This window comes from Cibotium barometz, chromosome 36, assembly GCF_041138505.1.
Source record: "Cibotium barometz isolate CiBa-2024 chromosome 36, ASM4113850v1, whole genome shotgun sequence".
In the NCBI taxonomy this organism is placed as follows: Eukaryota; Viridiplantae; Streptophyta; class Polypodiopsida; order Cyatheales; family Cibotiaceae; genus Cibotium; species Cibotium barometz.
Window position 1 is genome coordinate 34,270,518 of NC_141081.1, and position 24,578 is coordinate 34,295,095.

Below are 24,578 nucleotides of genomic sequence, written 5' to 3' on the forward strand. Positions count from 1 at the left end.
ATCCTGCTAATCAGTTGATGATGTTGCAGCTCTCCAAGCTTGGGAGATGCCAGAGCTTGTTGCCCGTAGGCAAAGAATGAAGGACCAGGTGTTCATCGGCTGAGGTGAGTGGAATTTGAACTCACTCAAGAGTTTGAATGCTTACAAACTTGCCTACAAAGCTGTGGACTAGTTCTTTTAATCTTTATCTTGAATAACTAGTAATTTTTCCATGCATGTATAGTTTTTTATTTGAACAAGTTTTTGCTTGATGAGGTACAGAGGAGGCAGTCATCAATGGAAGCAAAATCCAACGAGCCACCATTGGCTCTATTGAAGATGATCGGCTTTGATCTCATGACATCAGATGAAATAGTATATTGCATATTTTATCTTAGCTATCTAATTAATTTCAAAGGGTCTTGTGTAAAGCCAGAGTTTGCACATAGAGGATAGAGAAGGCAAAAAGTATGGATTCTGTGTTCTCCAGAAGTTCATTATTTTTCCCTAATAATCATGTCAACATGCAAAGACTATCCTACACACGAGTTTGGTTTGACACAGTTTTTTTTTTTTTTTTTTTTTTTTTTTTTTGGGTTTGGATGTTTACAGAAAGATTCGTCCATATTTGACATGCATGAGAAAGCTCGGGGATCAAAGAGTCTGTGCGACGCTCGCCTCGGTCTTCCAAATTGTGAGGATAAATGTGGTACATGTATGGTCATGAACATGGAAGAACACCAATGCCCAGGTATGCCACACCTGTTAACATTTAATTTACAATCTGGGGAAAAAATGTTGTCAAGAAAATCTCACCTCCTTTTTCTTGCAAGAGACCTCAGAGTTGCATCTTTTATTCATTTTCAATAAGTTTGTAATATGCTGAACTTTGTTGAGTGCTATAAATCAGGGCATTTTGGGCATTTCTTGTTGTCAATCCCTATCTTCAACCCTGAGCATATACATAGCCTTGTACGGGTTCTCAATAGTATATGTCCATCGTGCGGGAAGAGGAAAGTAAATGACCCAAAAAAGGTAAAACAGGTGACTTGAACGTCTCTCTTATTTTTTACACATGAATATGAGAGAGAGAGAGAGAGAGAGAGAGAGAGAGAGAGAGAGAGAGAGAGAGAGAAATGAAATGAAATGATATATTAACGTCTCTAAGAGGCCATAATGGCCTATGAGACCAAAACTGAGGGTACGTCTGAAGTTGGTGTCTCATCAAAGAGAACAACTAAATGAGACTAAAAAGTACAATAAACTGATTGTCCTACAGTTATAAGAACATAATTGTAAGACTCCGAGATGATACTGAGTAGAAAATACTGGAAAATACTGAAAAATGTATATCAGGTAGATCCATGTATGCTGATCAGTTAAAGTGTTGCCCTCTCCTTAGATCAAGTATCTCCACCATGGGGCTGTCTAGAATGGAGAGGTCGTAGAAGCGAGGTAGGCGCCTCTGATGCTGCCAAGCAATAATGGCTCTGATCTGGCGATGGTGAGGATGCCACGGTCGGGATCTTGGTGGGCGTGGCCGACGAGCATGACATAAGATAACTGCTCTATCAGTGGTGGTGACTCCCTGGGAGTGTGGTCGGTGCCCTGATGGCCCAATGGAGGAGGTATCAATAGGTGTGTGGGCTGGGTTGCTGGTGCTGGTGCCGAAGAAATCTGTTAGGGTCCTCTGTCTAGGTACATCATGGCTTGGCCTCCTGTCTGCCAAGAGGGTCTCTGTGTGTCTCCTAAGCTCAAGTAGAAACAATCCCAGGCATCTCTGATCCTCAAACTCCATGACCCTGCATAACGGCCCAAAACCCTCTCGGAAGAGGTAATGATATCTCCCTCAGATCTCATAATAGACTGTACATCGGCAAATGTAGTGTTCCTCTGTCTCTACCTCCTGGTAGCATAGCTGACAAATGCGGTCATCCAAGATCTGATGCACATATCGCCCTGTCTCAATTCGTAGCTGGTGTGACGAGGTCCGGATCTGTCCAATGGCACAACGTATCCCATGTGATAGGTGTACATCCATGTACGCCGGGCGGGTGATAAAATCATCCAGTGAGAGGTGTTGAAAATGGCTCTTGTAATGAGCCATTTTCGTGCCTAAGGGATCAAGGGGGCTAGTCCCCTATTAGTGTTTGTCTCCCATAAGAGTTCCATTGTTGATGACATGAATGTGTCAAGCGATTTTTTCTCCCAAATCAGCAATGGCAAGAACAAGTGTATGTAAGCCCCATATCTTTCCCAAATTACCTTTCCACGAGCCTAAAGACTTGTTCATATACCACACTTGATCTGCATGTCTCTTTATCCATGGCTGTGGGAGCAATAATCTATATGCCCTTGCCTTTGTCAGTCCACAAAGGGGAAACTCCGTAATATAACCTGGTTGACTGTTCTTTAGCAGCCAATCATCCTGTCATTGCCCAACTGATCACAGGTATAAGTCGAAAAAAATAGAATCACCCCAATATGTAAGGTGATTTCAACCAATGAGGAGCATCATGATGCCATGAAAGACCTGTGGGACGAGAGGAAAAGAAAATGCCATGGTCCCACTCGCATAAATATAACGCGCTTGGCCTGTGCAAATCGAGAGGACCCTTGAATACGAGTCCAAGTAGCCATAAGAGTATGGATGATATCACCCCATATAGTAGTACTAATGCACTGAGACCCAAAAATCTGGACACCCTCAATAGCCTCCGTGCATCTAGCTCTCCAGATCTGCCATGCTATAATACTGGCAACAATCTCCCAACTGGTGTCAATCCTCTGTCGGGGGGGGGGGGGGGGGTGGGGGGGGGGTATAATCAGAGTGAGGGACATCTTGCAATAAACCATGCTGGGAAATACCTCTACGAATGAAAATAGCAAGGTCTGTATCACTGCCCTCATAAAAAAGCTGCGGATCGGACTGGGAGAGCCAAGCAACTGCCCCCCAAGTCACATCCATGGCTCGGCCACTCAATTTACCCATAAGTTGGGCTACAGAACCCCAAATCTGTTGTGCAGTGTTGCATCCCCATAAACAATGTTGTACAGTCTGAGAATCTGCAACACCTAGGGCAGGAAGGTGCTATACTAAAAACCGATCTCCAGTGATTGGTGGGGAGACCACCATGTAAGAACAACCAAAAGAAATGAGAGATCTGGCTCCTTCCGTATGAGTGCCAAAGTCTGCCAATATCTATGCTGAATCACTGGAGAAATATCATAGCTCTCCCAATGAGGCTTGAGAGTAGGGATCCTATGCATCTGTCGAGTGAGGAAAGGCCTCGCATTCCGGACGGTGAAACTGAAAAAAGGAAGGCTTTTCAAAGGATCGAAGACATCAATCCACTCCCACTCTCTTGGGTCCCACTGAAGATATCTGATAGGACTGTCACCATATAACCACAAACACCAAGAGCCATGAGTCACTATCTGAGGAGAAGGGTCAATGAATCAATGCTTCCCCGAACGACCAACAATCCTCACTGGACTAAGCCTAGTATATGGGATGATCTCCTCCATGCTACATCTCCTCAATCTCCCTCCAGGTAAATGATGCAATTTGTAGCCTCTTGGCCCGGGAGAGCAATGACCTGTAGAGGTATGCCTATCCTCAAAAAGACTCCCAGCCAACTCGGATGATAGTCTCCATGAAAGGTCCAAGGGAGCCACTCATGCGGAATAGCTGCATCAATCTGATCAATACGAATGTGAGAGTCTCTAAGATGCTGAATGGATGCAGCTCTCCGATCCTCCGGAAGACTCTTAAATGTTTTCCAAGCAAGAACTCTATACACATCTCTCCCATCCTGACCACTGCATATAACGAGATGCACTAAGTGGCCGACCGGCCTCATCCCTAATGAGTTCGTTCTACATAACAGGTTGTCGGTTAGCCTCATCCAAAGACCTAGGAAGCCATTGTCGCAAAAAAGATCTCATGCTTCTCCATGCTCTGACGATGGTTGCAATGAGAGGGAAAGATGGTGCCTTGATATCAGCCTCTGTGAACAAAAACCGTGTGCTGGGCATCCAGTCTCTCCCGACCCGGGGTGTACATTCAGAAATCTGAGATAAGAAAAAATCCTTCCAAGGCTCAGTTAGTAGGAAACCTCTGACCACAAGTTTGCAGAGTAATGCCCTGCACTGAACATATGGATCGATAATATTCAAGCCCCCCTCTCGTCTGGGTCGAATAACTGTGAGCCAAGCTACCTTGGCACGAGTGTTTGAGGTGCCATCCAAACCCGACCAGAGAAAATTGCAGATCAACCTCCGCAATTGACCAATGCATGCACGAGAGAAGCACCAACGAGAGGCAATTCATAAGTACCGGAGCAAACTGCTGTGCAGGAGAAATATCAATCCCAACCTGGCATCTCAAATATCTAGCAGTGCATCCTCTACTGATCCAAGTAAAACCAAGCTCTGCACCCCAAGAAACTCTTGGTGAATCACTAACCCAAAAACCAACATATTTGTGCCAATTAATGAGTGCCGCTGCTGCCAAACAAAACTCCTCTAGTGCTACCCGGAAGGAACATAAGCATATATGTGAAGCCTCCAAGAACATGGCTGTGTCATCGGCTAACTCAGAGTCAATCAATTCCTCTTGACTACGAAGAGGCAACCTCAATCCAGAAATCCGAGCAATGGAGCGGAGAAAGATACTCCTGGCCTCTACAACTATGATATATAATAATGGGGCTAAAGGGTAACCCTGGCATACTGAGCGAGAATTCCAAAACCGTTCTCCTCTTATCACCACAAGCAAGCACACTACTGTGGTCATTACGATACATGCATGAAACTCCCTTGATCCATCTCTGAGAGATGCCCATATGGCTAAGAGTACCCTCAAGGAAGTCCCAATCCACTCTATCATAGGCCTTCTCAAAATCCAAGAGCAGAATGGCTAAGGGTTGATTGCTCGCTTTAGCCCATTTGATGGCCTCCCCAAACGAGAAGATGTTATCAAATTGGCTCCTTCCATGTAAGAATCCATTCTGAGTATCATGAATAAGATCTTACAAAATTGGTTGCAGTTTGATGCTCACTGCCTTAGCAAGAATCTTATATGCGGTCCCAAGTAAGGTGATAGGTCTCCACTGGCCAATCAATGTGTATCCCCACTCTTAGGAATAAGATAAATAAGCCCCTCAGTGAGAGAAGAAGGCATAGAACCTGTGTCCCACATCTCTTGGAGAGCCGATGTGATCTCAGCTCCAATCAAACTTCTTTGCAACAATCTAATTCATTCCATTATTCGACATCTTGTCTGCAACAGAAATTTACCAAAAACAACACTTGTTTGACATGCTCAAGTTCATGTATTCTCTGCAACGGTACTATACTACACCCAAACTGTCACGACAAGTGACCTCAATTTGCATAAATACACTCAATGATAACTTTAAGACCTCTTTGCAGCACGCAGTGTCTGCACAACCAATCACCCTTCCTACAGTTCCAAAAACAGAGTTCTACAGAGAATCGAAACTTACCCGCAATACCCGCGAACGCCTACGAACTGAAAAACGGAAGTCCATACGTGCCCGAAACGCGTTTTCGGTCCCAAACATTTTGGCCAACGGACTCCAACGCACAGTATAGTTGCCATGTAGCTCTGCTCCCACAAAGAAAGATCCTCAATCGGAGTTTGTTTGCCGGTGCTTCCCGAAGAGCTCCCGACAAGGGTATAGTAGCCAACACAAAGAAAGAAGGGTAGATGAAGCTCTTACCCTCGTACCGCATCCTGTGCTTCTCTTGCTTGTTGCTCAACCCTTAGCATAAACCAAGCTCTGATACCATGAAAAGATATAGAGGAGAAGAGAGCGTGAGCTCTTGCAAGCACGCACACACACACACAAAAATCCTAGAAGAGAACACACAAGGTGAGAGACTGAAAATTCTTCTTCTTCTTCTTCTTCACACAACAAAGGAGGTCCACAAAAAAAGATAAAATGACTAACACACATAATAGAGTATATACAAGCGATCCATAATGTGAACACGCTAAGTGGAGTGGGTAGGTGTGGACTAGTCGATGTAGTCCAGCTGTAAAATCTCTGGTGAAGATATGTCGATTCTAGCTACCAAACCCGCCACTGATGTAAATGTCGAACGATCATGCAGGCGCCTCATGAGTGTCAGCTCATGTTGAGCTTAACATCTCAACAAATGCTTGGTACCTCCATTGACTCACTGTGACAGTGTGACACTGTTGCGGTGGATAGTCCGTGTATGGTGGACACCCTTGGTGGCTACAAGTCACCCACCACTAGAGTGCTCACGGTCTTCAACGAGGAAGATAGAAGCATGTTGCCTAGAGAAGTACCCTTAAGAAGTTTTTTTCTTTTCTTAAAAAAAAAATCACCAGACAATGAGAAATACCATCTCTTGTACTAATCAAGCACATATACACTCACTCACAGATAAAAGATTATGGGTTCTCACAAGGGAAAGCAACCCATCAAGAGGGAAAAATAGAAGGAATCAGACACAATACCTGCCTTGAGGCCTAATGCACTCACAAGTACCAAGGCTACAATTCACTCTCTCTTTTCTTTTATGAAGGTTGGACCTCTAGGCCAAGCAAGGACTCAGATGATTCTCAAGAAGCTAAGGTGAATCTTGGTTCGTGTTGTGTGATCTTCTTCTCGAAAGAGGACCCCCAATCTTTGCAAAGGCTTCTAGGGCTGCCCTTCTGCCCTTGTGCAAGTCCAAGGTTCAAACCCTGGCACCTATCTATACTTAATCTCTCGCAACAAAAGAGTAAAATCCTCTTAAAAAGAATGTATAATATTCTTGAATTGTACATGGTGTGACAAGATCGTGACCACTGTTGTTAGCATTAAGCAAGGTGCTTCTGACCACCATGCTTCACCTGTCCATAGAACCATCATAAACTTCAGGACTTCCAACCCGGAAGGAGGTGGTTGGAGAGATGTGATGTGCAGGACCTTATTGAGAGCCCCCAGATTCGTCTAGTCAGAGTTGTTGGTAGGTTAGGGAAGCACGTCTTTGTTGACACCCCCCCCCCCCAGGGATGATCATAGAGAGTGTTAGCCTTTGGTTGTATGGTGGCTGCCCTATCAGACATTTGCATTGGGACCCCGGTGATTGGGAGTGGAAGGATGCTTGTAACCCTTTGAAAAGCATGCCTTTTTTCAGTTATACGGTGCGGAATGCCAGACATCTTATCTTGGGACACATTCAGAGTGTCCCTACTCTTAGACCCCATTGGGAATCTTACGGCATTTCGACTGACATTCAGAGGGTTTTTTGGTGGAGATTGTGGCATTCTTATAGGAAGCCACAGATTTCCTCCGTTATTTGGGTTTCTCTTCATGGTGGAGGTCTGTTATTGGTGCTTGCTCAGCATGCCCTAGATGTGCAGGAGTTTTGGAGTCAGTTTACCATTGTTTATGGGAATGCAGGGAAGCACAGAGGGTTTGGTCTCTTTCAAATTTCCGTCGCGAAAAGAGTGCTGAATTCTGAGTTTTGAAGTTACCGATCTTTCTCCGAAGCTTCCGCATATTACAGTGGTATCAGAGCCTACTTCAAGTACAAAGATTCAGCAAAGAAAACCAAAAATTTTCTCTCGCTCGTGTGGTTGGTTTTTAGACGCTGGTGGACTACCCCTTTCGGAGTGACTCCTGTCCCTCGAAGGACGGTTGGTTTTTAGCCTCCGGAAGTCTCCCACACAGATAGTGGATGGTCAGATTGCGTTTCGGAAAGGAATTGCATTTCGGCAATGTTGTCTTCAGGATTTGCCACTTTCACCCTTTGTCCCTCCGGCAGCACAGAGGTTAGACAGCTCTTGGGAGATTATTGCTAGCATCTCAGCCTGGAATATCTGGAAGGCTAGATGCACTGAGGCCATTGAGGGTACTCCCATTCTTGTTTCTCAGTGTCTTTGCAGGATTTGGAGTGATATTATTCACACCATCATGGCTACCTGGGCTAGAATCCAGGGATCTTTGAGGGCTGCGGAGAGGAAGCGCGGCCAGTTTATGAGAGAGTGGGACATTGGTATCTTTTTCACGTCCTCTTATTCGGGACCCTATTGGCAGCACAAGGCTCCTGATTGGTTGAGATCTCCACCTTACTTGGTGTGAAATCTCCATTTTGTAAAATTTTTTCATACTTAATAGAAGTCTCCTTTCGGAAAAAAAATAAAATAATTTTAATGAATGTGAACACACAACCTTATAAATACAAAGGTTAGAATAACACATTAAAATAAATGAATACACCATACTTACCACGTGTTTCCATGCAACAAAACATGTCTGAAGATAGGGCAAGCTTCACGGCTCACTGGCACGCGTCCCCGCTCAGTAAGTGGCACATTATAGCAGGCAAAACCATAAATACAAGTCACGCGAAAACAGTTTCAGACGTGCAAAGATGGATGCACGTGCACATGCAATGGAAAAAATCTCCCTTTCATGAAACTTGTACAAGACATTCCCGTCAGGCACGAATCTGGCACGTAGAATGTGAAAACCCTGGCCTTCCTATGGAGTGACAGTCCCATAGGGAAGACGCGGTACAAACACGGGTCCTTCCACCGAGTGACAGTCCCATGGACAAAACACCATCCTGGCCATACACGGGTGGCACGATACAGGCTCCCATCCATATGACACGATCTTGGTCACACGGGTGGCACGAGAGTGGCTCCCGTCCATGTGACACAAAGTAACAAGCCCTTTCGCATGAGACACCGACCTAGCCTCATGTGAACATGGAACAAATCTGGCTGCTCTATGGAGTGACAATCCCATAGGACTGGCCCTAGAAATGGAGATGGACCAAATGGTGACAGAGGCGGCTCACCGAATAGGAAATAGTAGTGGAATAGGGCATAGGGGTGATGAATGTGAGAGGTTTCGGGTTGGGAGGGGTTACCTATGAGGAGATTGGTGATGTGACTGCTTAACTGGGCCCATTAGTGGCAGTCCCATGTAGAGGGTGGAAGAGCAAACACCAAGGGTGGATGGGTGTGCTGGGCCGATGATGATGGAGAGCTCTGGGGCTAAAAAGCATAAGCAGAGATGGGGTAAGGAAATTTGTGAAGGAGGGAGGAACAGATGTTGTCCAGGTCGCCCCCTCCCTTTGACCAACTCGCCCCCCCTCTCCTGTCCGAGTCACTCCTTGTCCACCGTCCCACATGTAGTGAGAAACAATGATTATATATCTGCACTATCATTAAATAGACAATGTAAAGAGTACCTTTTTCATCATACACCTATCACTAAACACTAGGTAAAGAGTTAGATTGTCATATTCCTGGTAATTTTTGGTTTGAGAAAAAATGAATTATATTAGTTAGATTGTCATATTCCTGGTAATTTTTGGTTTGAGAAAAAATGAAATATATTAAGTATGAAGGATGTCACACAAGATAAGTACAAGTTAGTCATGGGTAAGCCAATGAGTATGTGCTTGTACTCTCACTTCATGCTAGAGTCTTCATGCTAGAGTGGCTTGTGACAAGACACTGATTGATCCTAGACTATGCACCATGGAAGAACCTTTTTTAACGTTTTTCTTACTCCTTGATCATGTGAGGTTGGTTACAGACAGACATGTTGTACTGCTCCCTAGAATGGTATTCGAAACCCAAAGATGGCTGCAGATATTGCAAGGTAGAAGGACAAATCTGCTCTTGCCTATTTTCCATTTTTTCCCATGAATGAAAGCTCTTGAGATTATCAAAATGGTTTTTATTGACAGAATGATTCCGAGATGTGGTATCCCGAGCTTAAATTCAAAATCATCACAAAGAAATTGGGAGAGCTGGATGTTGACACTATTGAGATGCAAGTCACTAATAATACTAATAATAGAACTACAGAATTTCCATCAGACTTCTGGAGCTTCTTAGACAGAAGCATTGATCTAAGCGAGTATCCCAGATTTTCACGACCCCTCCTCCCTGCCGAGGTAAATCCCTTCATTAAGAAATTTCTAATCTCTTAATTATAGAAGCAATACATCAACTTTATAATCTCTTCATGAATTCCCATCAATGTGCAAGGAACCTATAATTTTTCAATGTTTATCTTTTTAGGCATTCAGAATACTGGAGAATGTATCTGAGGATGTGATTAGAAAGATCGGTTTGACTTTAAGACCCAAATCTTTAATCATAACAGAGTTCCCCATTCCTCCAAACTGCCTGAGGTTTGTGGAGTCATTTAAATTTGGATCAAGCTCCAGAAAACTTGAACGTGTAAGTAAATGATTTTTTATTTGGATACTCAACTTCTGCAGATTGATTTGATTTGGACTATCTGCTTAAAAAACAATGTGGCACTTACAAATTCTATAAATAATGTATATTGTTTGTTTGTACATTCATGTCCTGTGTGTCTGTGAGACTGCATTGTGAATGTAGAAGTATGCATAATATCATGCGAGTGCGCGCGCTCGTGTGCAGGCATGCACGTACATATGTGTGGATACATGACTGCATTGTGAACAGGAGTGTGTATGTGTTTATACATCTAAATGCGTGTGCACACACACATGTCAGCGTGCATAAGTATATTTGTGCGGGTGCACGACTGCATTGTGAATGTAGTATATATATGTACATGTACACATGTGTCTGCCTGCACGTGTGTATGTATACGTATACGCATGTGCATGTGTGTGCGTGCCAGGCGTGTGTTTTGTCTTGTGCACGTGATTTTATTTGTGTTTTTGCTTACGTGCATGTAAGTGCTGCAACATGTGAAGTGAATTTTCCTCTGATAATGACTACCTTCTTTGTTTGCAGAACCAAAAAACTCAAACACTTGCAAAAATACTTTCCATGAACAACTCATTGAAACAAGCACATAATGACATTTATACTGCACATAGGGATTCTATGGAGCTTCAGGCTAGAATCGCAAACTATTATAACACATTTAAGGTAATCTGAGAAAATGGTGCAAATATTTCCATTTTTTAAAGTGGATGACGTTTGAGTCTTTTTTTTTAATGCGATATTTTTCTGGTTAGGATGGATGTTTGGGACACACAATGTTTTCAAGTGAACAGATGCTGTATGGGGGCTTAAGAAGCCTCTACCCTTACGTAGGTGTTGGAGTTTACATTCTCAACATCTCAGGTTCGAAAAGAAATGTTATGGGAGACTTGTCATTTGACATGTAAGCAAATGTTCTATGCTCGGACCACACGACAGAGGAGCACAAAGGATCTGGGTATCTATAGCCCAGCTCTTGGGCAGATTGAGGAGTGCTCCTATCTATGTGCTATTGCATAGTTGACACAGTCTAGCCCGCAGCTTCCTTTTTAGGGCAGGGGAGCAGATCCTGTTATACTTGTCCGTAGGGGCATAGCTTAGAGATGTTTGCTGCAGGATATCCCCCAATTACGATACGCACCACCTCCTCTGAGTATTGACATCACCTGGGAGATTATTACTAGTATCATAGTGTGGCATATGCAGAATACCAGATGGACCCAATGTAATTTGCAGTATATGGAGTGACGTCATTCACACTCTTTTAGCCACCTGGGTCTGCATACAGGGATCTGCTAGAGCTGCGCAAACAAAACACAGCAGATTTATGAGAGAGTGGAACCATGGTATTTTCTTCTCCTCCACTCCTACGGGGCTTTTCCGGCACCATAAACCCCCGGATTGTTGAGATCTCCCTACCTTTTGGTTTGAGATCTCCCTTTGTATGATTTCTTTTAACTTAATAGAAGTATCTTTTCTGGAAAAAAATAAAAAATTAAGCACCATGTGAGCAGGTAGTCTACATAGAAGATTCTCTGTGGTGGTCCTTACAAAGCTAATAGGAAAGTGCTTTGCCCCTATGAACGGTTCTTGATTGGTGAATCTCTGCATCCTCTACCCTGGTTTTTTTCCCGGAAAAGATACTTCTAGTAAGTATGATTTTTTTAAAAACAAACAGGGAGATTTTAGATCAAGTAGGGGGGAAATCTCAACCAATCTTTTCACTACATCTCATATAGGACCTTGCTGGCATCCTCCACCCCTTTTCTATAGGATAGAGGGAGTTCTTCCCAGTGCAGAACCAATAACTTGCTGCAGGACACCCATGTGAGGATGCCTGGTTACTTGAACAACAAAAACCAATGGGCATTGTATAACCAGATGGTGATAGCAGACATAGTCCAATCCTCACTAGACATTATATATAGTTCAATAGAGGAATGATAATGTGGAAGTGCTGCTGTTAGATCAAAAGTCTCTTTTTTGCAGATTTTTTTTTTTTCAGAAAGAGACTTCTATGAAGACATACAACAATCACAGCTATAAAGCCGGAAAAGAATACAATCACCCCAATATGTAAGGTGATTTCAACCACTGAGGAGCATCATGATGCCATGAAAGACTTGTGGGACTAGAGGAAAAGCAAATGCCATGGTCCCACTCCCGCATAAATATAACGCGCTTTGCCTGCACAGAATAAGAGGACCCCTGAATATGAGCCCAAGTAGCCATAAGAGTGTGGATGATATCACCCCATATAGTACTAATGCACTGAGACCCAAAAATCGGGACACCCTCAATAGCTTCCGTGCATCTAGCTCTCCAGAGCTGCCATGCTGTAATACTATCAACAATCTCCCAACTGGTGTCAATCCTTTGTCTTGGGGGTGTATAATCAGAGTGAGGGACATCCTGCAATAAACCATGTTGGGCAATACCTCTACGAATCAAAATAGCAGGATCTGTATCACTGCCCTCATAAAAGAGCTGAAGACGGGACTCGGAGAGCCAAGCAATTGCCCCCCAACTCACATGCATGGCTCGACCACTCAATTTGTCCATAAGTTGGGCTACAGAACCCCAAATCTATTGTGCAGAAATCTATTGTGCAGTGCTGCATTCCCAGAAACAATGTTGTACAGTGTCAGAATTTGCCGCGCACCTACGGGGCAGGAAGGTGCTACACTACACCGAAAACCGATCTACAGATTGTGGTTGCAGCGAAAAAGACGAGCAGGCACTGCGAGCTCCCCGAACCTTGAAACGCTCCCCTCCGCCTCTGATCCTTCCTCCGCCTCTGTTCCTCTGCCATCGCTTCCTTCCTCCATCGGTGCGTCCCTCCTTCCTCCTTCGTTTCCTTCCTCCTTCGCTGCCTGAATCGCTCCCCTCCGTCTCTGATCCTTCCTCCGCCTTTGTTCCTCTGCTTTCGCTTCCTTCCTCCATCGCTGCGCCCCTCCTTCCTCCTTCGTTTCCTTCCTCCTTCGCTGCGTCCATCCGCCTCTCTTCCTACTTCGCCCCCGATCCTCCTCCGCCTCCCCTCCTTGCCTCTGCCCGCCGTAATTCGCCTCTTCCTTCCCCTCTGTTCGCCCCTACCCGTGCCCGCCCTTCTTCGCCCTCCTGTTGATCGTTTTGCCTCCCCTCCTCTAAACGCCTCCCCTCCTTCCTCCGCCTCTTCCCTCTGCGCAACCCTGATGTGCTGCCCTTCCCCTGCCCCTCTTCGCCTTTGTGTCCAGCCATCTCCCCCTTGCCTCCCTTTCCTTTTTGCTTTTCCCTTTTCCACCCTCCTTTCCTTTCCTCCGCCTCAACGCCTTCCTCTTCCCCTTGGTTCGGATTGCTCCTCGGCCTTTTTCTTCGATTAGCATCATGGCTAATCATTCTCCCTCGGCTGGGCGAACCAATGTATTTTCCGAAGCCGAGCTCGCGGTCCTCTGTGCCGAAATAGAGAGAGACTCCAAAACGACCCTCATTGCCAGAATCTTTGGATCTCACCCGTCCCGTCTCCAGGCTCGGGATTGGGTCCTGGCGGCTCTGCCCTCCGACCTCGCTCTACACTTTCGAGATGTCAGGTTGCTTGGAAGAGGTTTCTTCCAAGTGGATTTTGATTCTGAGGTCGCAGCCTCAGAGGTTTTGAAGGACAGCCCTTTGCCATTGGGCCCGAGGAAGATATTCTTTCTTCCCTACTCCAGCTATTTTGACCCTGTTGAGGAAGACCGGAACCGTTTCCCGATTATTCTCAGATTCCCAGGTCTTCCTCGCGCATATTGGCCTATGTTAGAGGCCATCGGGTCTGCCTTTGGGCTTGTTCTTCAAGTGCACCCCCTTCACGCCTTGCCGACATCTTCTGCCCAGGTGGTCACTGCCTCGGCGGATGCTGTCCCCAGGGTCATGGTTCTTGCCCGTGACATTGAGCTCTTTGAGGACTATGTTTTGCTTTCGGGCCCTTGTGGCCCTTTGAAGCAACATATGGAGATTGCAGGTAAACCCGATTAGTGCTGGGTTTGTCACCAATAGGGTCACTTTGCTCGAGATTTTCCTCGGGCTCGAGGTCGCAGGAGGCCTCGTAAGTGTGCCTCTCAGGCGCCACCTCCCTTGGTTCCTTCCCGTCCTTCAGTCCGCCAGGTGTGGCAAGCTGTTTCTCACGCCCGCCCCCCTGTGCGATTGATGGGAAGGCTTCCTCGGATCATGTACCGATAGATGATGTTTCTGGTCAGAGGGATGTGTCAGCTGATGCATCTTTGCAGAGAGATGATATCTCAGATCAGGATGACATTGTGGAGTCCTCTCTACTTGGAGGGGGCGATATGCAGGATGTTCGGCACAGTGGGGATCATGTATTGTAGGATTTTCAGCATGATGCCATTGTCCTTGATGCCCCGCAGGGCAACAGGTTTCTCGTACATATGCACGCACGGTGTAGGGCCTCGGACAAGGGCATGTCAGTGGACTTTGCCCCGTGGATTTTCCCGTCCTCCAGCATTATGAAAGGCATTCTCAGGTTGCCCATCGTCTTCTTAGATCGGGGGTCAAACCCTCTTCTCTTCCATGAGAATCGTCTCATGGAATGTTCAGGGCCTTGGAGGGCTTCCCACCCGTGGTAGGAAGTGCCTTCTGAAGAACCAACTTCACCCTGTTGTTACAGGAGAATCTAAGGATGTGCTTTTGTTGCAGGAACACAAATTGGATAGATCTCAGTGTGGCAAAACTGGTAAGATGCTTTCTGGCAACACCTTCTGGTCCTCGGCAGTTGGGACTAGAGGGGGTGTTTGTATTTCAGTGGCAGCATCTATTATACCTCATGTTATTGGGCACGATGTTATCATCCCTGCTAGAGCGCAGTGGATCTTGATCATGCATGAGGGTCAGAAATTGGGAATCTTGAATATCTATGCACCTAACGTGAGAGGTGAAAGGGTGGCCTTTTGGGACACCATTACAAATGTCATTCCCCAGTTGATCATTGGATAGTGGGAGGAGATTTTAATATGGTTGAGCAACCTTCTGACAAGAAGGGTGGACGCGAAGGGGGTTTAAACCCTTTGGAGGGAGCCTCATGGGAGAGGTTCACGCTTTCCTTTTTTGGCAGGGATTGCCAGACTGAGGATGACTTCCAGAGAAGGCCAAATTCCTTATCTTTCTCTTGGCATAACCGCAGGAGCGGGGATGAGAGCATCTTTGCACGTCTGGATAGGTTTTATGTGGATGATTGGTCCTTGGACAGAGGAGGCACCATTGCTATTATGCCTGGCACCACCAAATCTGATCATTACCCCGTTGTTCTGTGTCTCAGGGAGCCTGGGGCTCGCTCGGCCTCTCCCCATATCCGTATCCCTGACTCTGTTTATCTAGATGCTGACATTTCCCTTGAGATCAGAGAGAGATGTAGATCTTGTGACGGTCCTGATCCTCGTCATAATATTGTGCTAGCTCTTGAGAGGACCAGCCATCATTATCATAGCACTGCCTTGTCTAAGAAGAAGGAGGCTCTGGACAAGGAGAGAGCTATTAGGCATAGGATTGCTGCTCTTCAGAGGGAACATGAAAAGCATCCATGATATCGAGAATGGGTTCCTCCAAGGAAGGAGTATATTTGATAACATATTTTCTTTCTGGGAAGCTGTTGAGTGGGCAAAGTCTAGTCAACAGCCTCCAGCCATTCTTTTGCTTGATTTTGAAAAAGCTTATGACAGAGTGGATTTGGATTTTTTGGAGGGCACTATGGCATACATGGGGTTTTTCCAAAACTGGATCAGAGGTGTGTCTTGCCTATACAGGGAGGCTCATAGCACTGTTTTAGCCTGTGGGGGGCGCGGCGAGCGTTTTCAGATTTCCCGTTGAGTGAGGCAAGGGTGTCCCCTCGCCCCTTTACTGTACCTCATTGTAGTTGAGGCTATGAGCAGGTTTCTTCGGGCTGCCCCTGGTGTTGTGGGTCTCAGGCTACCTTTATGTATGGAGGAAGAGTTTTTGGACTCTGAGTTAGCAGATGATACGGCGTTGTTCCTTGAGGCTTCACATGCTTGTTTATGTGCTTTCCGGACAGCCTTGGAGGCCTTTTGTTTGGCAGCAGGAGCTTCTATCAATTGGCATAAGTAAGTCAGCTGGTTTTTGGATCAGTGATTCTCCTCTTGCAGATTGGGGTACAGATGTTGGTTTTACTTGGATTGAGAGAGAATGCTCTGCCAGATACCTTGGTTGTCAAGTGGGCATTGACATCTCCCCTGCACAACAGTTTGGTCCAGTGCTCTTAAGCATTAAAAGCAAAGTTCATCACTGGTGTAGATGGAAGCTCGACTTGGCCTCTAGAGCTTTGGTGGTTAACCAAGTTTTTCTAGCCACGACTTGGTTTATCGCTTCGTGGTGGATTTTTCATAAGGGTTGCATTGGCCAGCTTCGTCGCCTTATTCGGAACTTTCTTTGGTCAGGGCTTGATGGAAATGCACACACCAGGGCTAGAGTTTCTTGGGAAACCATTGTCAGGCCTAAGCAGGAAGGGGGATTGAATATCATTGACCCTGAGGTGCAATGTAAGGCTTTGCTGTGTAAGTTGGTTGTTAGGGGCTTTCTTCCAGGCACTGAGCCGTGGAAGGACTTTCTCATGCAGCAGATCACGAAGTGTGTCCCTGTTCGCGGAGGTGACTGGACTCTCAGCTCATGCTTTATTTTTTCGGATGTAGTTCATCGCTCCCCTTCATCCCCCCTGGTTAGGTCCCTCCTACGAGCTTGGGACTGCCTGAGGAGTTTTTTGGTACACATCCCCTCGCGTTCAGCGAAGGAAGTTAACCGGCAGCCCATTCTGTGGAATGATTTGATCTTAGATGGGCATGGTAGGCCTCTTGGGCAGCTATGCATATTCTTTGGGCTGGCTAGGAAACCCTTTGCTCCACAGTGTTGGTTTGGAAGAGATTTCAGAGCCTCACCGAGGTACAGAGATTGGATCTCACGCAGCATTTGAGAGGCTCTAGTCGGAGTATTGCACAGATTGATGCAGCCATTCCCAACGACTGGATTACTGGATCTTTTTTGGAAGACCGTCATCATTCTTGGTTTGGGGTTTTTTCTGGGACAGGTGTCCTCTTCAGGTTATGGGTCTCCCCTTGCCTAGGGAGGATGATGTACCGGTCTTTTTTTTCTGTACAGCATGGATGGCAGTTGGAGAGATGTGACGTACAGGACCTTATTGAGGGCCCCCAGATTCATCCAGTCAGAGTTGTTGGCAGGTTAGGGAAGCACTTCTTTGTTGACACCCCCCCGGGATGATCACAGAGAGTGTTAGCCTTTGGTTGTATGGTGGCTGCCCTATCAGACATTTGCATTGGGACCCCTGTGAGTGGGTGTGGAAGGATGCTTGTAACCCCTTGAAAAGCATGCCTTTTTTCAGTTATACGGTGTGGAATGCCAGACATCTTATCTTGGGACACATTTAGAGTGTCCCTACTCTTAGACCCCATTGGGAATCTTATGGCATTTCGACTGACATTCAGAGGGTTTTTTGGCGGAGATTGTGGCATTCTTATAGGAAGCCACAGATTTCGTCCTTTATCTGGGTTTCTCTTCATGGTGGTCTGGTCACCAATGAGTGGCGGTCAGTTACTGGTGCTTGCCCAGCTTGCCCTAGATGTGCAGGAGTTTCAGAGTCAGTTTACCATTGTTTATGGGAATGCAGGGAAGCACAGAGGGTTTGGTCTGCGATTGCACACCTCTTTGGTAGGATTAAGAGGGATGCTATCATTTCTTTTGGTTCTATCATTTGGTTGACACAGTGGCTGAGATTCGAGGGGACTGATAGCAGTTTGGCCATTATGGTTAGGCAAGGAGTTGCTCGGCAGTGTTGTCTTTATAATTTTCCACTTTCACACTCGGGACATTGGTGTCTTTTTCACGTCCTCTCACTCGGGACCCTATTGGCAGCATAGAGCTCCTAATTGGTTGAGATCTCCACCTTTCTTTGTGTGAAATCTCCATTTTGTAAAAATTTTTCATACTGAATAGAAGTCTCCTTTTTGAAAAAAAAAAAAAAAACCGATCTACACTGATTGGTGGGGAGACCACCATGTAAGAATAACCAAAAGAAATGAGAGATCTGGCTCCTTCTGTATGAGTGCCAAAGTCTATGCCAATATTTGCGTTGTATCAATGGAGAAATATCATAGCTCTCCGAATGATGCCTGAGAGTAGGGATCCTATGCATCTGTCAAGTGACGAGAAGCCTGGCATTCCGGACGGTGAAATTGAAAAAAGGAAGGCTTTTCAAAGGATCGAAGGTATTAATCCACTCCCACTCTCCTGGATCCCAAAGAAGATATCTGATAGGACTTCCACCATATAACTACAAACACCAAGAGCCATGAGTCACTATCGGAGGAGAAGGGTCAATGAACTAGTGCCTCCCCGAACGACCAACAATCCTCACTGGACTAAGGCTAGTATCTGGGATGGTCTCCTCCATACATCATCTCCTCAATCTCCCTCCAGGCATGATAGAGTAAATGATGTAATCTGTAGCCTCCTGGCCCGGGAGAGCAATGACCTGCAGAGGTATGCCTATCCTCGAAAAGGCTCCTAGCCAACTCAAATGAAAGTCTCCATGAAAGGTCCCAGAGAGCCACTCATGCAGAATAGTTGCATCAATCTGATCAATACGAATGCGAGAGCCCCTAAGATGCTGAATGGATGCAGCTCTCCGATCCTCCGAAACACTCTTAAAGGTCTTCCAAGCAAGAACTGTGTATGCACATCTCTACCATCTTGACCACTACATATAACGAGATGCACGAGGTGGCCGACCAGCCTCATCCTTGATGATCTCGTTCCACATAATAGGTTGTCGGCCAGCCTCATCCAAAGATCTAGGAAGCCTTTGTCGCAAAAAAGATCTCATGCTTCTCTATACTCTGACAATGGCTGCAATAAGAGGGAAAGATGGTGCCTTGATATCAGCCTCTGTGAACAAAAATCGTGTGCTGGGCATTCAGTCTCTCCCGACCCGGGGCGTACATCCGGAAATCTGAGACAAGAAAAAATCCTTCCAAGGCTCAGTGCCTGGTAGGAAACCTCTGACCACAAGTTTGCAGAGCAATGCCCTGCATTGAACGGCCGGATCGATAATATGCAAGGTCCCCTCTCGTTTGGGCTGAATAACTGTGAGCCAAGCTACCCTGGCACGAGTGTCTAAGGTGCCATCCAAACCCGACCTGAGAAAATTGCAGATCAATCTCCGCAATTGACCAATGTATGCACGAGAGAAGCACCAAGAAGAGGCAATAAACCAAGCTGAGGCAAGCAATACCTTATTAGCCACCAAAGCTCTGGAAGCGAAATCTAATCTAATGGAGTTCCAATGAAGGAGCTTCTTTCGGTTGCTCATAAGTATCGGAGCGAATTGTTATGCAGGAGAAATATCAATCCCAACTTGGCATCCCAAATATCTAACAGTGCAACCTCTACTGATCCAAGTAAAACCAAGCTGTGCATCCCAAGCAACTCTCGGTTAATCACTAACCCAAAAACCAACAGATTTGTGCCAATTAATGAGTGCCCCTGCTGTGAAACAAAACTCTAGTGCTACCCGGAAGGAACATAAGCATATATGTGAAGCCTCCAAGAACATGGCTGTGTCATCAACTAACTCAGAGTCAACCAATTCCTCTTGACTACGAAGAGGCAACCTCAATCCAGAAATACCAGCAGAGGAGCGGAGAAAGATGCTCATGGCCTCTACAACTATGACATATAATAATGGGGCTAAAGGAAACCCTGCCGTAATGAGCGAGAAATCTTAAACCGCTCTCCTCTATTACTACAAGCGAGCATGCTGCGAAGGGCATCACGATACATGCATGAAAGTCCCTTGATCCAGATCTGAGAGAAGCCCATATGGCTAAGAGTACCCTCAAGGAAGTCCCAATCCACTCTATCATAGGCCTTCTCAAAATCCAAGAACAGAATGGCTAAGGGCTGATTGATCGCTTTAGCCCATTCGACGGCCTCCCAAAACGAGAAAATGTTATCAAAGATGCTTGTGCCGTGTAAGAATCCATTCTGAGTATCATGAATGATATCCTACAAAATTGGCTGCAATCTGATGCTCACAGCCTTGGATTTCCAGAGGACAATCCTCTCCCCTCTTAGAGATACAGACACCACCCTTGGTACCAACAGCTGGTGACCAAAAGGTATGTCTCGGGAGAAGCTTGCTTGATCTCCCACACTGGCTAGCATCCATTTTATGCTCTTGCAAGAGCAATATATCAATAGGTCCACCTGTAACTACACAATGAAGTTGGGTTTTTTCAATTTGTTTCCGTCGACGCGGAAAAAACACCCCAAGACCCTGAATCTTCCAAGAGACAATCCTCATAAGGACACTCAAAGTAGGAATGACGAGATCTCGTGGTCGACGAAGGACCCCCTTTAGAGGCGAAAGTACGTCTCGCATAGGTAAGGGAGGGAAAATATGACGATTTAAACCTTACTCTCTCTCCCACTCCGGGGAAAAGGCAGGGCTAGTCCTCAAAATTGGAGAGGTACCATGACAATGCGAATGCGCAACATCATCCTCAAGGGTACAATCATCCTGTAACTGTAATGGAGCATCCTCCTGTGAAGGATCCAGATCATGTGCTTGCAAAGCCTCATCCTCCAAAGAAGGATCGACATCCTGTGAGAGGCAAGAGCTGCATAAGGGTTAGGGTGCTCCACAATGGGTGTGGGTGAAGGGGCAGGAATCCAACACTTGTCAGGTCTGCCTGCAATCTCCATCCTTTGGCGGAAATGAGATCCGTTAGGTCTCTGAAGCATAATATAGTCGTTGGTAATCGATGGATGACGAACCAGCAGAAGGACTTGGGGTACACCATCAAGAGTGGCGGTAACAGCCGCGGAAGCTGAGGCGGGAGAGCTCGGAAGGATTGATACCTCTAGAAACCTGGCCAAAGGATGCCCCTATGGAAGCTAAAGCTTCCATTTTAGCTTCCAATAGGACCGAGGAAGAGCAGGGAACCGCAGTGAGACCGGGATAAGGTGCTGATCCTCCGCCACTGGATCAAAGCCCACTTGGTACTAAAAGAAGAAAATCTTCCTAGGGCCAAGAGGGAAGGGGCTGCCAGCCAAAACCTGAGAAGTAGCTTTTGAAGAATGAAAGCCCACCTCGAAGAAGCCTTGACCAAATCAAGCAAACGAGTATCCTGGAAGTGCAGAATCAGCTCCGAAGGGAGAGCTGCTAGAAGCCATTTCACGGGCCTGGGAACGAGAGTGGTGGGAACCATAAACTCTCGCAACAAGGGTGGTCTGGACCTCAAGGTCAATGTCGTGCTGAAGAGAGGCGAGCTCCTCTTGTGAGAAATTGATGATTCTCGCGGCCAGTGGGGGTGACGAAAGATTGGCTACAGCAGAAGAAGCCATAAAGCCAATCGAAAAAGTGTGGGCGGCCGACTTGAATCCAAATAAAAATGCTGCTGAAATAAAAAGGGAAACGGGGGAGAACAAGGCGGGTGCAGCAAGGCGGAAGCACGATGTGGGAGAAACAGATGCGGGTGCAAAAGAAGGGGGGAAGAGGTGGGAGCAGATGGACGGGAGAAGCTGGGGCAGCAGAGGGGCAGGCGGGGGCAGCAAAGGTAAAGCAGGAGAGGCGGGGGCAGCAATGGGGCAGGCGGGGGAAGCAAAGGGGCAGGCTGGGGCAGAGGCGGAAGGGGAATCAGCAGTGCGAGCTCACCTGGTCACTCTTCCACTCACTCTCTCATTTACCATGACAATGGGGCAGGTGTGGGCAGAAAAGGGGCAGCAAAGGGGCAGGCAGGGGCAGCAACGGTAAAGCGGGAGAGGCGGGGGCAGGAAAGGGGCAGGCTGGGGCAGAGGCGGAAGGGGTAGGCGGGAGCAGAAAGGACAGAACAGGCGGCTAGGGCAAGATGGAAGCAGCCGTGGCAGAGGTGGAAGGGGCAGTCTGGAAAAGAAGGGACAGAGGCGGAAGGGGTAGGCGGGAGCAGAAAGGACAGAACAGGCGGCTGGGGCAAGATGGAAGCAGCCGTGGCAGAGGTGGAAGGGGCAGTTTGGAAAAGAAGGGACAGAGGCGGGGGCAGGAATCAGCAGCGCAAGCTCACCTCCTCAGCAGTGTTTCCTTTTGGGTGAATGGTTTTTGTGGACATGAGATTTTTGAATGTGCCATGGATAGAAATTTCGGTTCATTGTTGTGGGGGTTTGAACCTCCCTCTCCCGCTTCCCCCTCCCCCAAGGGATGGGGGCAGCATGGTGCAATAGACACTCTAGCAAAGGGGCTAACACTGAGGAATTTCTAAATACTACTTATTTAGTCATGCAAATAATGATCTTAACAGAACCTTGTTGTTTTGCTGCAGACTTTTTCAAGCGAAAAGGAGCATCCTGCACTCAAGAAAAACCTTCTTAGAGCAAGGAAAATTTTGCATTCGACTCAAAAATCAGGTCCTACTTGGTTCAAGAAGAACATTCTTGGTAAACGAACACACTACTCTGCACTCGGAGTGATTTCGGGTGATCCAAACATTAGATTCCAGCAATTGGCTATCCCGAGCATTGTAGCAGAGAAGTTAAAGGTTCCAGAAAGGATTACTAGCTATAACCTTAATAAGTTTAAAAATGGTATCTACAACAGTCAGAACAGGTTCTCCATTATTCGAGCTGACAAACGACACATCATCTCCAGATGGAGCCATTTAGATGTGCAGATCGGGGATGTTATTGAGCGTCCCCTGGTAGATGGTGATCTTGTTTTTGCTAACAGATCACCTTCAATCCACATGCATTCCTTCATTGGTTTCGAAGCAAAGATAGAACACAGGTCTACTTTTGGGATAAATCCGATTTTGTGTGGCCCTTTCTCTGCCGATTTTGATGGTGACACCCTCCATGTGTATGTTCCTCAGTCCCTTGAAGCTAAGGCAGAGGTATCGGAGATGTTCGATGTATCACAGCAGATGATCTGTCCTCAAGGAGGGCAAGGTTTGCTAGGGCTATCAGAAGATGGTCTTCTTTCTAGCTACATGATACTACAGAGACACTTCTGGCTAAACAAATATCACATACAAATGCTTGACATGTACTGTGACTCTGTAGTACCAATGCCTGCCATTGTGAAGGCTCCCGAGGGAAGGGCTCCATTATGGACAGGTTTACAGGTTCTGAGCATGACACTACCTCCTAATATAGAGTACATGCATTCGACAGGTGTGGTAGTTCGTACTAGTGAGATTCTGGAGTGTTCAATGGACAGAAAGTGGCTGACAAATAAACCAGAGGGGATTATTCCGAGTGTTTGTAATCAGGCAGGGCCTGAGAAAGCCATTGGCTTTATAATGTGTCTTCAGACTGTCCTACATGAGTGGGTTTCTCTTACCGGTTTCAGCGTGGGTTTGAAGGACTTGTTTTTGACAGACGATTCCAAGTCTCGTAACAAACTGTTGATTGAAGTTAAAATTGCCCTTGAAGAGGCAAAAAGCTCCTCAAGAAGAGCAATAGATCTCACCGATTCAAAAAAGCAAATGGAGATTTCTTGTGGAAGAGAAAAAATCAGGCTGTGTGGTGTTGGAGGTGACAATGATGACATTCATGTACCTTCTTCTTTGCCACAGAACACGGCATGCTTCACTAAGAGCTTGGATTTCGAAGATATTGGTATCAAGGAATTCCAAACTGTGTTTGGTGAAATACAAACCATAGTTGAAAGGCACAGCTCTCCATCCAATTCAATGTTGGCTATGGTAAAGGCAGGAAGCAAAGGCTCCTTACTAAAACTGGTACAACAAAGTGCATGCCTGGGTTTGCATCTTTTGAATGGGAAACGGTGGTTCTCTTCAAAAGAATCAATGGATGAAGCATTTTGGGAATATCCAGCGATTATAGAGTCATCGTTCTTAGATGGCCTCAACTCCAGAGACTTTTTTAGTCATGTGATATCTTCTCGTAGTGTGGCAAAAAGCTATGGTGTTGAGGGACCAGGGGAACTGTTCAGGAGTTGCATGTTTGGTTTGAGAGAGGTGTACACAGCTTATGATGGGTCTGTGAGAACACGGAATGGGAATCATACTATACAATTCTGCTATGAAGGCCTCTCTCTAGGTGACGAGTCTCAGGATAACAAGAATGAGTTGAATGCACAGAATGTATGCATAGGAACTGATCCCGTAGGTGCCTTGGCAGTAACTGCCATCATAGAGCCGGCTTACAAGTATACTTTTAATCATACAGTGTCAACAATGCTTCATCCTGTCAATTTGTTAAAGGTAAGAAATTGTTATCCTTTAAACACTTCTCCTTGGTATCTTGTGATGGAACTTTTCTGGATCTCAATCATAGCGAATCT

At 46.2% G+C, this 24,578-nt stretch overlaps 1 protein-coding gene across 5 annotated transcripts in view; it reads left to right on the plus strand.

Moving 5' to 3' along the window:
- The window catches only part of LOC147617845 (DNA-directed RNA polymerase IV subunit 1-like), a 158,296-nt gene that overhangs the window by 781 nt on the left and 132,937 nt on the right, over window positions 1–24,578 (plus strand). For all 5 annotated transcript variants that reach the window (XM_086776104.1, XM_086776108.1, XM_086776105.1 and 2 more), the window contains 9 exons: window positions 30–104; window positions 264–354; window positions 592–730; window positions 890–1,014; window positions 9,576–9,641; window positions 9,730–9,939; window positions 10,067–10,228; window positions 10,778–10,915; window positions 22,597–24,498. In XM_086776104.1, coding sequence (XP_086632230.1) covers window positions 277–354; window positions 592–730; window positions 890–1,014; window positions 9,576–9,641; window positions 9,730–9,939; window positions 10,067–10,228; window positions 10,778–10,915; window positions 22,597–24,498 — 2,820 coding nt within the window. In that variant the 5' untranslated portion in view covers window positions 30–104; window positions 264–276. The remainder of the gene's footprint in view (window positions 1–29; window positions 105–263; window positions 355–591; window positions 731–889; window positions 1,015–9,575; window positions 9,642–9,729; window positions 9,940–10,066; window positions 10,229–10,777; window positions 10,916–22,596; window positions 24,499–24,578) is intronic.